Genomic DNA, 15,365 nt, shown 5'->3' on the forward strand with positions numbered 1-15,365 from the left:
GCAGCTGCCACAGTCTGTGAGGAAGCCTGGCTGTCTCCATTAGCCACTGGTCTTTATAAATGAAAGACTGATTTGGTTAGTATGAAATTGCAAAGCTTTACAAAAGCAGCATTAAACCAGTAAAATAAATAATCTCCCACCTTTTCCACAATGCAGAGCTCCTATTCCCCGACGAAGCTCCGCGCCGCCCCACGTGGGGAAGGCTGAGCGCGGCCCCTGCCGGCGGGACCCGCCCAGCGCCGGGAGCGCCGCTGAGGGAGCGCCACTGAGGGAGCGCCGCTGAGGGAGCGCCGCTGAGGGCGCGGCGGGCGGGGAGGGCTGCGCCGCGAGTGGGCGCTCTGTAGCGCTCACGTTCTCAGTGACTGCGAAGATGTATTCAGTTTCTCTGCTCGTGGGGCTCGCGAAGGAAGCACAGCTTTACTGCCTTCCCACTGCTAAGCGGGAGGCGGGCGTGGTTTATGCACAAAGCACCCTAAGTGCCGTGAGAAGATGAGAGCAAGTCCGCTGTGCCAGTCAGCACCCAAGGGTGGGGCTCCTCCGCGCCGCCCCGTGGAAGTTGGGTATTTCTTACAGGAGGGGAAGGGTTAAAGACGCACAGTCCCTCCCGCAGCAGCACTCGGGTCCTTCATGCAGAACCCTTCCAGCACAGTACTTCACCACCTGGTCTCCATTCCACCTTTATTTAGTCTTTTTTTGTAAAGCTGTAACGGGATAGAAAGTACAGCAATAATAGCGGGGTGGCCAAGACTCCAGCTGCAGCCCAAGTGCAGCAGCCATGGGTGCAGAAATAAAGGGAAAAAGCTGCTTAGCCCTGGAAGGCCTCAGGTGGGCAGGGACCCCCAGAGAGACGCCCTCACCTCCACCGCCCACCATCAGCGAGGGCCGGGCTCCGAGCAGTCACACAGGGGCACAGTCACACAGGGGCACCGTGTGCAGCTGAGCTCCCCTGGGCTGGGCCTGCCTTCCCACCACCTGACTCAGTTGCGGAGCCCAAGTTGGTTTTGTGAGGGGAAACTTTCATTTCCTCAATTTTCATGGGAAATATATTTCTGGTAAAACTGGTTTCATGTACCAAGCCATACCGCATGCTTCTTTGAGAAGATAAAATTGATGTTAGACACATTTCATGTGAGACAGCACGTGACGGTACCCCCAGTCAGGGTACACATGTACCTCTTTCTGCTCCATCCCAGCTCTGTTAAGATTAGGGCAGAGTGGATGAAACAAGGACAAGTGAGGACAATGCAGAACCAAACCCATGAAATAAAACCCACACAGGAAACGTGCTTCAAAATTTCTATATTATTTACTTTAAGCAACAGTCCAGCTTCGTGAAATTACAACACACACTTTAAAGGATGAGATTTTCACCTCATGGTCAAGCACCAGCATGATCATGCACAGCATTGAGTCAGTCGTAAAAAAAATGCCCTGTAATTCATTATTTACCTCTATGATCCACTCCACCTTTACTGAATAGTCTGAATAAATCCCCTCCTAGCCTCAGGCTAGGAGACTCTGGTCATCAGCCCTCTATTTGGCACATACCCTGCTTTATACTCGCCCAGTATCCATCTTTTTTTTTTAAAGGCAGCATGGTGTACACTAACCATTCCAAATGGCACAGCAGGGCTCAAGGCATTTACCCCACGCAGCCAATGAATTCTTTAGGTCCCTAAAGTTCACACGTGGAAGAAGGGAATGCTCTTGCTGATCACTTGCTGGCCTCTTTAACCAGGACTCTAGACCCTTGTATAGCTAAGGGGTTCTAAAAACCTCAGTACAAAAACCCTCTAAGCACACTTAGAACCAACCTACTCGTCTTTGAATTACGTTACTATACTTCATAAAGCTTTCCCTCAAATCTATCACTAGAAAACACTCACGTAACTTCCAGCAGATCTGGGGGAAACACAGGACAAAGTGAAGAAACCTGACCTCAAAAAAAAAAAAAAGATGGAGTACATAAAGTGCTTCTTTTTAACTGAAAGAAATTCGAGATGTACAGTCAGGCTCAAGTTGTGCAGTTCACAAGCATGGGGGTGGGGGGTGGGCAAGAAACAGACAAGATCAAAACAGTAAGGAAAGGAAAGGTTTAACCAAGGACTAGGCTGGACTTGCCACCGGGTGGATTTCTCCTGGACGGTGCAGGTGCTGGTGCTACTGGGCTAGGAACAGGTGCAGCAGGCAGGGATTTTTCTTCATTCTGACCTGGGGCAGCCTCTACATCAGCCTCAGTGTTTTCTAGAAGAAAAGAAGCTTTTTCAGGTGTTTGACGTGGATGATGGAAGCCAGAGGGTTTCTCTGGCTCAGGCAGGAGATCAGCTCCTGTGAGTTTTCTCCAGGCTTACAGACACGCACATCGCTGCTGTCATCTGCTGGCAGCACAGACTTCAGCTGCCTGCAATATTTTTCAGAACCTGGATGCCTTCAGTTGAGCTTCAGGGCATTTAAGGGTCACATTTTCTGAGCTACTATTAAGGGACCCCAATAATTCTTTTCAACTCTTGTTTTTTAAATGACAAGCAGCTATGTGCAAGAGTCTTGCACATAGTGTGCAACCGCCCTAATAAAACTCAGATCTGATCCAGTGCTGCAAACAAAATTACAGAAGCATCAGTACCTACAGGCAAGAGCTCAGGTTCACACTACATTCCCGATTCCGTAACTTGAGAATACGTGACAGTTCTGAGGCTTCACACAGAACAGAAGGGAATGCAAACCTGTGCACAGGTGGGCTCAAATTTACATTCCCTGGAAAGCACATGCCAGTTTCATCCACTTCAAATAATTCTGAACAACCACAAGTGAGGACAGGACACAGAAGGAATTTTTCACAGGAAGCACTTTAGATACTTCAGCAAATAATTTATGTATCTTCTTCACTGACAGTTAATGAGGACATCAAGATCATTAGCATCTGACATTTTTACAGACTAACACCATTAGCTATGAGGCAAAGGCCTGAACTCAGTGAGGTATTCTCATCAACATCTGACTACTTGGCAGAACATGGCCATCGCCAACAACATCGAGGACTTCACAGTTCTTTATCTTTTCCAGGTCATGGATGAAGGCACCAATTAAACTATTCCCAGCATCACTTCCCATTGCCCACCTTTCCAACCTGAAAAGCAATTACTAAATCCCACCTTTTGCCTCCTGTTTTTATCTAGCTTCTTATCCACAGGAGATGCTCCTCACCTATGCTGTGGCAACTTAGCACTACCTTTTAAAAAACCTTTTATGCAAAGACTTTATCACAACCACTGAAGACCCGCTCGGTATCTGCATACGCATGCTTACCAAGATCTCAAACAACTCTGGCAGCTTACTGCAGTCTCCGTGCAACCTACGGTTATCCGCTGCATCCGCTAACCCACACACGAACAAAACAGCTCACACAAAGTTTGAAGCTCAAAGCCCCTACAGCTCAGGAGGGCACTGCCTGCTTACTCAGCAAGCTGATAACTGCGGCCATGGCCACCACACACAGCACGGAGTGCTCCATTCACAGCAGTCCGTTTCAAGCAGACTGCTGAGTGCTACCAAGTACTCATGATGATAATCTTTCTACTTAACACCACACTTCACCTGCCTGTGTATAAAGGCAGACACTAGTGACCATCAATTAAGTGCTAATTCTCTTTCGCTGGTTCCATTAATCAGTGCACAGTGCTAACTGAATTAAAAAAAACAACCTTATCACAGGAGGCTTCTGGAAAATTCTACAGCTTCTTTCAGACGCCTTCAGCCAGCTGATACACACATGCTACTTCTCACATCATCAAGGTATTGCATAGTTTGTTAAGCCATCACTGAAGGGGTAAAAGGCAACAAGACCAAATCAAATGCTGTAGTTCTTTCATTATCAGAAAGGGTATCATCTCTGAGTCAGTTTGCTATCAAGTACACTGCAAACTATTGGAATCTTTGACGTACAAAAGGAACTACAGCTTCCAGGCAAGAACATTTCTGTAAAAGGTACAAGTTCTCTTCCCCTACACAGACATGATTAATAGAAAGCACATATCCCTCTTGACACCTACCTCAAGTTTTTATAATCAGTTATATACTGAAAATCATTTCCAAAATCAGAATTGGAAACATCTTTTAATGATGGGAGCTTATCAGATTGATAGTTATGCTGTGAATTTGTAAGCAGACAGCTTTTATTTGGAGATTCATTCCCTCTAAAACCCTGGGGACAGCTATACAATGTCAAGTGCAAAATCACATGCACGACAAGTGGGACATTCTCCAGCTCACGTCTGCTACCTTGCACAGCTGGAGCACGAAGTGGTGAAGAGACACAGCTAGCTCTGTTCTCTGTACTAAGGTAAGATACACAAAGCTAACAAGGATGAGATTAAATGAACAACACATCAAGATTCCCAGGTACTTGTCACACACACCATTTCCAGTGAGCATTAGGTTTCCATCCTCTCTCAGTACCGTCAGTAGAAGTTTAACAGCCAAATACGTGCCTGACATTTTTATTTTGCCAGGACTGTCTTCAAAAAAAAATATTTTTTATCATAGCCACAACAGCTGTAAACTCTAGTTAGGAACACTAACATTTTACTTCACTCATTTGGAAAACCCCTTTCCAGCATACATTTACTCAGTACTTGCTAAGAACATCTTCCACTGTCACCTTCTGGAAACAAACCAAAGGCCAACAAATACTACACCTGTGAGACAGCAACTTCTAAGAGTCAGCATATCATTTTTCACTCCTTTTCAGACAGTCCTATTTCTGCTGCCTCCAATCACATCCCTCTCATCTCACCACTCCTCCTTCCGACACCATGGCGAGCAGCTTTTAACAAGTACCAGAAGCAGCAGAGCCCTTAGACTCAAAAAAAAAAAAAAGTATCAGAACCACATTCTCCTGACTGAGGCATAAGGATGCTAATTCAGGTCAGACATGAGAAAAATACTGAACAAGCCTGCGTAGTTTTATTAGAAGCAGAGATGTTGTATGACAGCGTTGTAAGATGCTCCAAAGAGCATTCTGGCCAGAAATACAACACTCACAGGTAGTTAACAGCCACTCCAAAAAACCTCTCACCCTCCCAACAGAATTCTGCTCAGGATATGGAGACCTGATAATAGCTTTAGGATCTCCCGCAGCTCTGAGGTGTTAGAACTAACACTTGAAGTACTTGGAAAACAGACACATTCCTTGCGTCAGGAAGTAAGCCATTCTTAAGGTAACTCTTGCATAGGAGAGATTTCCAGATACTTAAAAATCCCTCAAGGTAAACATGCGTACACAAAATCTGCATTATGATAATGTACTTCCTTACCAAAACGTCAGCATTTAACAAGCAACAGGAACTTAAAAGCTAGCTAATATAGATGCTTTCAGATGCAATTGCTGTTCTTGATTATTTCTGTGAATTGAGTGTTTGTGAGAGAAGACAACAGGGCAGAGGTAAAGCGCTGAACACAATTAATTACAAGCTACTATAACGTAGTATAGTTTATGTCTTTGCAAGATGGTATCCACCTTGCCTTCACGTTTAGATCCTGATGCCAGCCGCTGCTGGCAAAAGAAACGAGCAGGACTGTTCTTGTTTTTAAGCTGATGACTAACAGAGGCATTCTGCTATTGCATTCCAAATCACCACAAGCAATTTCCTCTGAAGCAGTTTGGTCATTTTGTTGACCTGATGGGTTCAGGGGACAAACCAAGTTCTCGGGAGAGATTTTCTTTCCCCCTCCCATCCTCTTCTATTTCAAGAGAGAAGGTGGAAAATGCTTTTACTACAAGCCTGAAGGAGTTACTCACCAAAAGTTTCACCACCGCCATCTCCTCCCTAGAAAAGAGAGGAACACATTATAACTTACAGCTCAAAAGGTAATTTTACCTTGGCTACACCGAGGGGGCACTCACACTACCACCCACCTGGCTGCACACACTGCTCTGCTAAGCAACATTCTGACAGACCCACTGCAGCACTTCTGGACCAACACCACGCTCTTACGGGCAGATAGAGTAGCACAGATGGTTCCAGATGCATATTTCTGCAGCTTTAATTTGATGGATTTCTAAGCACCAAATTCTACAGTGACAAATCTAATTTCATCAAGTGGTCATTCACATAACATACTTCTAGAAGTAAAGATTCAATTGAAGTGATCCTAGCAATGTGGAAAATGTGGTATACTTGTTACCCCCACACTGTGAAAGGCACAGGTGGGCACGAGCACTGTTACACACAGCATCCTTCAATAGGGAGAACAGACAGTAACCAGAGCAGCAGAACTGTCAAGCAGTAACACAATAAATTAAGCCAGTAGCCATCAGTGTCTCTTTTTTCCCCCTAAGTGACTCCTTCCGACATCAGACACACATTTGCTAGCAAGGCCAAGAACATTCATTGCATCCAGCTGATTTAACTTAGTTTTTGAGATACCAGTTTCTGACAATGCTAAAATTTCCTTCATTACATAAACAGCTAAACATTCTTCTCATAATCAGTCTGTTCAGAATGTGACTTGACACAAAGATATGAGAAGTCCTGCAGCAGCAGCCAAGGCTCCACAACAGCACGAGGCTGTAATCTATGCAAGTTGATAATTACACAGCAAACTTAACTTGCCAGGATATCAGTACACAGAAACACATGCAAAAATACATCCCCCTAAATCAGACCAGACTATAGGACACTAGCTTCTGCTTGTGGTTTTAATCACTGCACAAAATAAAAATATCCTGCATGACGAGGATCACGTTTGCAAAGCTGAGAACCAAAAGACAGTATTTAAATAAATAAAGCAGAAAATAGAACCAAGACTAAACCATTTATTTTTGTCTTCTGTGGTTAAGTTATAAATTCATATATCTCACATTTGCTAAATTGGAAAAATATATTTTATCTAACAAAGAAAAATTCTGTGGCTCAAATACACTAACAGTAACAAAAACGGGTTAAAATGATGTGCCCGTTATCAAAATAAAACTTGCTACTTACAACCCACGAGGGAAAAGCTATCAGTCAAAAATGTACTTACCTGGTTCTTTTCTGAAAGCCTGAAACCAGAGACGTTTCCTTTCCACCTATAGAATTTATTTATGCATGTGTGATCTGTTCTTTTTTCCTGTGTTCAGAGATTACTCCTCCTCATCCAGCTTTTCCATTAACTGTAGTTGTACATTATGCAAAAGCCACAGTGACACTACAAACCATGCTCCATACCACTACCAAGTAAACAGCTTACATGGAAAGAAGCACATCTGATGCTGTTACTAAAGACAGCAACAGCAATGAAACGAGCACTCCTGCCGCTCAGAGGCACACTGCTTAGATATTAGGCCAAATCCCAGGAAAGCCAATAAATCCACACAGTTCACTGTAGCTAACTATTGTTACATGCATAAGGCTGAAGCAAGATCTCACACCACTTGGTTGCCCTCCCACCAGTAACAAGAGTTAAGAGCTCTACAAAGTACTCATTTTAGAAAAATGCAACCCTTCCACAACGTGACAGAGAATCAGGTGGAAAAGAGAACCTTCACAGTACGAAAAGATTTAAGAATAAGGTTTCAAACTCCAAATCACTTTCAACTGTGCAAATGTAATTGATAAAGCAACCACATACAGAGGGTTACATGGCCCACTGCCACCTCCTCACAGCGAGGGCACTGACCTTGGGATCTATGACGTCTCCGCAGTTAGCATCAGTTGAATTTCTCTGTGGTCCAAATGATTCAGTGTCTTCTCTGATGTCACCTGGCTTTGTCCCTAAAAGCAGAGATTGATTCTAATTAGGTTGCAAGATTAACTTACTGGGAAAGCAGATTAAAAAAATGGTAGTGCATTTGTTTCGGGTTTTTTTTTTTCATTCTTCCCCTAATTCTTTTTTGAATGAAAGCCTTACCACTCAAAGTTTGTTCTGGTTCTTTACACAATCGCACAAATAACCATTTTACAGTAGCATTTTGTGCAGTTGAGGGTATCACTTTGATGGAAAGCAGGGTCCCATGGCCATCCCTTACTTAACAGAATTAATCTGGAGAAACTGCACCCAAAAATACGCTTCCTCTTAACTATTTGCTTGCAACAACACCTAGGTCCAAGGATTACATATTAAATAGATAATAATAAAAATCCCACGTCGGTAGTCCTCATTCCTAGCCCTGATCTACAAAGCAGGAAGAGAACTCAGGTTTCCACCCTTGGACACCAGCAGCTTCAGGTCAATCTCAAAAATGCATTAACACACGTCAACAAATCCGCAAAGGAAGCAGTGTTCTTACCCGATGACTTAGCCCAGGAAGGTGGATTTTCTTCAGGAGTCCCAAAGATGCTGGATGCCATTTTGTTCTTTCGCACAGGTTGTTCTTTTGGTTCATCAAAACCCAAGGAAAAGTTGGAACCACCGCCAGGAGGACGCAGCACTCTGGAGAGAGATGCAGCTTTACAGCCTGCATTACTCAGAGCACTCCAACACACAAAGGCCAACAGAGATCACTGCTGGCTCTCTAGTGGGTATCTGCACGGGCTGCACGCTGCCCAGATGTGAACCTCGTGGGCTGTCTGGACTACACAGCGGCTTTTAATAACTGACGCTGTTATGTCTTCAGCACATAACTCAAACAATAAAAAATAAACTGCTTCCCAGCATTCAATGCGGGCATTTTATCTCCACTGCTCTCCTCTTTGGTGTCACTTACCAAAGCTAAAACATTCCTGTACTCTGCTCCCATCCTTTCTTCACTTGGCATCAACAGGAGCTGCTGTCAGATTTCAGCATGACCCCATTACAAAAGAAAAATATTACGGGGGCACGTCAGAATCTAGGTATACAACTCCAAACAGTTGTGCTTTTTACTAATTTTTTTAGGGAACCCTGTGAAGGCAATCTTCAAACTGGCAGTACAGCAAATTTGGCTTATGAGCCATAGTGCAGCTTGCATCACCAATGGTTGGACTGCAGCCCCTGTCAGAACTTTGATCAAAAAACCCCTTATTTTGCAGCAGGGTACCAGCCTGATCCCAACCTAATGTCACTACACCAACAGCGCGGCACATTCAGTGCATCCAGCCCTCCCAAACGAAGCCAGGGAAGGTGCACATTCACTCTTCTTTTTAAATAGTTCAATAAAACGTTCCAACTATAAAAAGTTAGAACTTAACAAGCGGTGTGCTGTTGTCTATGGAGAATACACCAAAACTGAATTCAACACAAAGAACACGTCAGAATTTACAGTGCCATCACCGCTGGGAACAGCACCTGGATGTTCTGAGGCTTTGTGCCTGCTGCACTGGAGCTCCAACTCAAAAACACTTTTCTAATCTATGGGATCTCGAAAAAGAAAATTATGAAAAGCGTTCGACGTGGGTATTTACTATTGCTAACTCGACTCTCGTTACAAAATCTATCTCCAAATATATAATTAATGGGAGGAACCCATTTGGTTCTGCGTCTTAAGAAATCCAAGAATACACCCACGATTTGCTGCTTCTCCTTTCTGAGTGAGGAGGTGTGATACAATGATCTTGAATCACTACTGGCATTATTTTTTACTTACACCTGCTACACTTGTAACGTGAAGAACGGATCATTGAAGAGAGCCTGCTCCTGCACCTTACGTCATCTTTATTTTACTACAGCACTGAAACCAGCACTCTCTTAAAAGCATAAGTCTCCAAAAACTTAATGAAAAAGCAGCCGAAGCCAAAGAGCAATTACTTAAAGCGTTAAATAATCACTTCTGCCGACCCCAGACAAAGGTTGACAGATTTTATGGGAAGTTTCTCCCAGTTCCCCGGCGCTTCGATGTGCCTCGGCACAGAGCTATTCTTAACGCGGCACCCGATACCGCCCCGCGATGCGCACTGGGAATCCACCCGCCCTTCCGAAGGGCTTTCCACGCGTTCTTCGTTTGTTCACCCGGGAACCTCAGCACAAATAGGACGCGTGTTTTGCCAAGAGCGCGCCGAGAGCACCGAGGCCGCACGCTGCCCACGCCGCGCGCCCGTCCCACGCGCCCTGTTCAGTTCCCTTTGTTCCACTCCACGTTCGCTCCGCGCGTGGCCCGGCTCCGGCTCCTCCGCGCCCGCTCAGCCCTCGGCGCTCCGCCGTCCCCGGGGCTGCGGACCCGAGGAAAGGCGTCACCCCCGCCCCCTCCCCCGCCCCGAGCACGCTCGCTGCCTGCGGAGCTCAGCCCGTTAAAGCGCTCGTACACAACGAGCGATCCAACGGCCGCCGCCGGGAAGGGACGGGGGCTCCGGGGAGCGGGCGGCGCTCACCCCGAACGAGTCCGGGGAAGGGGGGGGGGAAGAGCGCGGCGCGCAGGTGGGGCGGGGGCGGCGGAGCAGACAATAGAGCCGCCTCGGCCCCACCCAACAGCAGCGCGGCTCGGCGGGGTGCGGGCACAGGGGAAGGCAGCGGGCACCGAGGAGACGAGGGGAGCGCTGCGCCGCGCCGAAGGAGTCGCCTCCCTTCTTTGTTAAGAAGCGACTGAGGCGGGGAGGGGGAGGCACGGCCCAGGGTGGGTCCGGCGAGCTCCCAGCCCCACGGTGCGCCGCCCCCCGCGGCCATCACACGGCTCAGAGCCGCCCCCCGCCCCGCCGAGCCCCGAAACAGCCGGCGCTGCCCTCGCTGGGCGCGGCCCCCCCCCCCCCCATCTCCTGCTCGGCCCAGCACGTCCCCAGCTCGGACGCTGCTCGTGCCTCCCCGGGGCCCACTCGCCGTCCCCTCCCTCCTCCTCCTCCTCCACCGCCACGGCCCCGCCGCGCGCCGCCCGCCGCCCGAGCAGTGCCAAGCAGCCCCTTCTCCCCCGCCGGACCTGGAGCTGTTCCTGCCGCTGGGGTCCATGCCCGAGAAGATGGTCGTGGTGGTCATGGCGGCAAGGATGGAGAAGACGGGAGAAGGGGAAAAGGCTCCGTTAAGACGGCAGCGGAGAGTGACGGTCCTAGGAACCGAGCTCCCGCCCGGCCCGCGCCGCCGCCGGTGACAACTGCAGCCACCGCCCGCCCCGGTCGCGCCTTTTATACGGCCCGTAAGTACCGCCCCGCAGCGGCCCCCTCATTGGACGGTTCAAACGCATCGCCGAGTTTCTATTGGACAACGCCGTGCCACTCTACCCTTCGGCCCGCCTCGCTGTCTGCTCTGAGGCGCCCCGGCTCCTCCTCTGTATTTCATTGGTTGAGCAATACGTCCGCTCAACAGCAACCGCCCGCACCTGCGCGATGGACACTTTTGTTAGCGATTGGCGGAGGGGCGTGCCGCTCACTCCAGCTGCTCTGCGATTGGCTTCACCGCACATGAGGCGACAAAAAAAGTCCCCGCGGCGCTCCCCTCGGAGCTGAGGGCCCCCGGCTGCGAGCGGCGGCGGAGCGGGGGCCGCCCGCGCTCATCCCGACACCCGCTCGGCCACCCCCTACTCTGGGGTCGCTCACGCCCGTCCCCGCGCTGGGAGGGGAACCCGGCGCCGAGGCGTGCCTGAACAACAGGCGCAGGGGCCACCGCGGCACCGAGGCGTCCAACGAGGCCGCGGCCGCCGTAGACAATAGAAGCCGTCTGCAGGGAGCGGGCCGGGGCAGCGCGGCGCGCCGTGCTCCGACGGACGGCCGCGTAACGCAGAGCGCCGCAGCGCGGCCGCTCCGGGAACTGCACCCGCACGGACCGCGGAGCGACCTCGGGCGGGCGGCGGCTCCTCCCGGCTCCGCCCGGCTCCGCCCGGCTCCTCCCGGCTCCTCCCGGCCCCCTCGGATCCGCGGCGCAGCGTCCCGAGCCCGCGCGGCTTCAGACGCCGCCTCCACCGCAGCGCGAACGGACCGGGACCACCCGCGAGAACGTTAATTAGTACGCGCATGAAGAGGGAAAGAGCACCTCATCTGCTCCAGGCATCGCTCCCACTCCGCACTAACAGCCTTTAATACCCACCAAACACTCTAAATTAAAAAAAGAAAACATTTCTTTTTGATCAGGAAACTGCAACCTCTGCTTGTGCTGCTTCACTTCATGTAGAAAATGAGATCAAGTGTCTGAATAATCAATCAGCCTTAATGCTACTCAGGAAGGAGTTGAACTGCTGAAACTACAAAAACAGGACATCATTTCTTTACTGTTTTAGATCAAGATCCATACAAAATTCCTATTAAAAACAAAACAAATACCACTGCTATTTAGAATTCTCTGTCCCATCACGTCTTTCAGAGGTTACGTTAAGGCACGTGGCAAGCTACACGAAGCATCTGCTCTCTTGGGAACTTTCAGCACCACTGAAAAGCTTATTCAAACCCACGGGATCTGAGTCTTAAGTTTGAACGCTCCCATAGTCCTTAAAAAAAACAAAAAGAAGTGCATTTCTGAGATGAAGAAAACCCATTTACTCTGACAAAGCTAGTTTCAAAATAGAGCTTTAAGGTCCTAAAGCTTCAGTATTTCCAAGTGACCCCACTGAGGTGCTGAGGCAGCCCTGAATGCAGGTGAGTCTTGAAACAAAAGCTGCTGGCCAATTACTCTAAACAAGACATTCACAACTCAAAGTAAATCTCAGCTATCAGTTTCTGCTCCATCTAGAATCTGAGCTGTCCAAGACTTGCATCTGAAGTGATGCATACTGGCTGTTCAGGTATCATACAGGTTCAAGTTTGTCTTTCTGAGCAGATGCTGTATTTTCCAAGAGTTTAGCCAAAGTTTCTTTGGTGTCTCTGCAGCTCTTGGAAAATTTCTTAAAAGCAAGCTGCATTTTGGGAAGGAGGCCTGAATCACTGCGTCCAGATTTCTGTCAAAGCTGCACAGATGGAATTCCAGACTACTTAAAAAGCAGAGTGACCAGTTCTTGCATGCCTGAGCTCCAGCATTGTAAGACTGGCAAGTACACTCCAAAGCATGGTTACTCAGTGAAGGCTGGAACAGAAGATCAGTGCACTGTCAGATTCCATGCAGTGCTTCTTTAATTCCATTTTTGTTTTATCCAAATTTGTTTAAACTGTGGAATTTTCTCAAGTGATGCTGCCTGCAAGAGCTCTTGCAGGGCATCAGATCTGCTTTAATGACGCCTACAGTTTAGATTTCTTTCCCCTTCCAGTACCCAGTCCACTAAAACCAACACAAAACCCATCATGAAGTGTCTGTCTTTTCCCTATGTCCACCGGGAGAATATTACTTTCCTTAGGAGCAACAATTTCGTACTTTGGGCATCCACAGCCTTCATCTCACCCTAGGTCATAAAATCACCCTTATACCAGGATTATAAGTTCATAAGTTCATAAGTTCATAAGGTTGGAAAGGACCTATAAGATCATCTAGTCCAACCATCCTCCTATCACTATCTCTACCCAACTACTAAATTAAGTCCTTTAGCACCTCATCTAAACGCTTCTTGAGCAGCGCTAGGGATGGTGCCTCACCCACCTCCCTAGGCAGGCCATTCCAGTGCCTGACCACTCTTTCAGAAAAGAAATGCTTCCTCAGGTCTCATCTAAATCTTCCCCGGCGCAACTTGTGGCCATTCCCTCTCGTCCTGTCATTACTTATCAGGGAGAAGAGACCTACCCCCTCCTCACCACAACCCCCCTTCAGGAAGTGGTAGAGTGCAATAAGGTCTCCTCTGAGCCTCCTCTTCTCCAGACTAAAATCCCTAATATCCATTCCCACTCTGCAGCTCTTGGCCAACTCACTCTTCTGCTGTCCTTTTAGCAGTGTGAGCACCCACTCACATTCCTTCAAGGACCTGTGGTGACCGTGCGCCATCTCTTCAGTAGCACCACTGGCCCTGCCTTGCCCCTCCTGCATAAGCTGAAATTCCTCAGCACTACGGAAACTGAGATCTCAGAGGGACTCAAACCACTTCATAAACATCAGCCAGGTCTTCCAGCACCTCCACGCTGAAGGGCCATTCATCCCACGCCACAAGGGAAGGAAACGGGAAACGCCTGAAATGAAGTCCCTTGAGGGCCAACCAGAACAAAGAACAGAGAGCAAACTCCACAGTGCCACGCTCTATTCATACCGTCCTACATCTTCACTACCAGGGACAAGTGCTGCACTAACAGCAACACGGTTTGGCAACAAGTTAACAGCCAGAACAGACGAGCATTAGTAACGAAGAGCATTAGGCCACAGGTGTAATACAATTTAAAATAATGCTAGTTACTTCAATGTTTTTACTTTTATAACACAGAACAGTGTACTACACAAGCTGATAAAAAGCATACAAAGAGGAAGACACTATTTTAAACTATTAAAAATCCTCCAATTTAAGTTTCATTTTCAATTTAATAGATGAAGATAAAGGAAACATCCTTTATTTGTCCCTTTTCAGTTTGAGAATATATTGCTGTTCTTTAGAAACTGAATCACTTCCAACTGGCTAAAGCACAGAAAGCATTTTTGAGCCAGACACATTGTAATCTTCATTACTGTTGCAGTGAGGGTCACAGCAGAATCAGTGTCCAGCAGACAAAGTGACAGCACTCAGATTACACTGTCACACTCAGAAGTAATAAAGTAAAGGTACTAAGAAGGAAATACTCTTCTGGGAAAATAATCTGTATTTGACCACAACCTTTGTAGAAACGTTCTGTTTTGATAGCACTGTTACCTTGTAGTAGCAATTATTTTAATAGGACGACAGGGATTTTTTATGTTGAGAACATCACCATATATCAGTATAAGAATGTCCTATTATACCTGGAGTATCTCCTTACAGTTAAGCACGTGCACTACTAGAACCTTTTCTGCATCAGCATCTCAGACCACTTAATCCTGAGCCCTTTTAAACGGGCATCAGTGCTGCCAAAATAGGGTGCTGGTTTTCAGATGTTAACTGAATAGGGGTTCCACTCAAAGTCAATTTGAAAATGGTGAGTAATAATGTAATGTGCTTGAACTTTTGAAAGTTTCCAGCTGTTTAGTAAACTAATATTAAAGTTACCTGTTAACTAGCATGACAAAACCCCCTTGCCAATTTTCCTTTATCTTCTAATATGTGGGCTCCCATTGGAGTTCACTGGGCTGCTACTGCAAACACAAGGCCTGTCAGAAATTAAGCCAGACCAAGCAGCTAAAAAAAGTTTCAAATAATGTGATCTAAATGGATAGTTTATACCCCTGTAACTTCAAACTACTTCTTAATCACTGAACTTAGCAATAGCTTTTTTACAGAAGATGAAATTGCAGGAAAAATCACTTAAGCCCCAACAAATAGCAGCTCACAGGTAAATTCTCTAGGCAACACAGGGTGCCATTAACAAGGAAGTTCTGCCGTATGGTGAGCACTGCATGACCACAGAAGAGTTCTGAAAAACAGTTAGCATTCATCATCTACATAAACATCATGTACTGTTAAAGGACCTATTCCACAAATATCAGGAGCCTTCACATGAATGGCAGAACAG

General features: G+C 47.3%; 1 protein-coding gene across 1 annotated transcript; it reads right to left on the bottom strand.

Annotated features, from left to right (window-relative positions):
* Positions 1–1,284: 1,284 nt before the first annotated feature.
* On the bottom strand, positions 1,285–10,941 carry JPT1 (Jupiter microtubule associated homolog 1). The gene is made up of 5 exons (XM_065735570.1): positions 10,805–10,941; positions 8,270–8,412; positions 7,660–7,754; positions 5,798–5,825; positions 1,285–2,244 (listed from the first exon to the last, which is right to left on the bottom strand). The coding sequence occupies exons 1-5, from the start codon at positions 10,858–10,860 to the stop codon at positions 2,096–2,098; spliced, it is 471 nt and encodes a 156-aa protein (XP_065591642.1). The 5' UTR covers positions 10,861–10,941; the 3' UTR covers positions 1,285–2,095.
* Between the last annotated feature and the right edge of the window lie 4,424 nt (positions 10,942–15,365).

The sequence above is a fragment of the Cyrtonyx montezumae genome, unplaced genomic scaffold, assembly GCF_038088225.1.
Source record: "Cyrtonyx montezumae isolate F1298 unplaced genomic scaffold, pur_monq_1.0 scaffold_19, whole genome shotgun sequence".
Taxonomy (NCBI): Eukaryota; Metazoa; Chordata; class Aves; order Galliformes; family Odontophoridae; genus Cyrtonyx; species Cyrtonyx montezumae.

Excerpts from the sequence above, each read along its gene's own strand:
- JPT1 (XM_065735570.1), bottom strand. The coding sequence starts at position 10,860 with ATGACCACCACGACCATCTTCTCGGGCATGGACCCCAGCGGCAGGAAC. Across the intron at positions 5,826-7,659 it reads GAGACGTCATAGATCCCAAG|GGAGGAGATGGCGGTGGTGA; the intron begins GTCAGTGCCCTC and ends TCTCTTTTCTAG. Across the intron at positions 2,245-5,797 it reads TGGCGGTGGTGAAACTTTTG|AAAACACTGAGGCTGATGTA; the intron begins GTGAGTAACTCC and ends CTTTTCTTCTAG.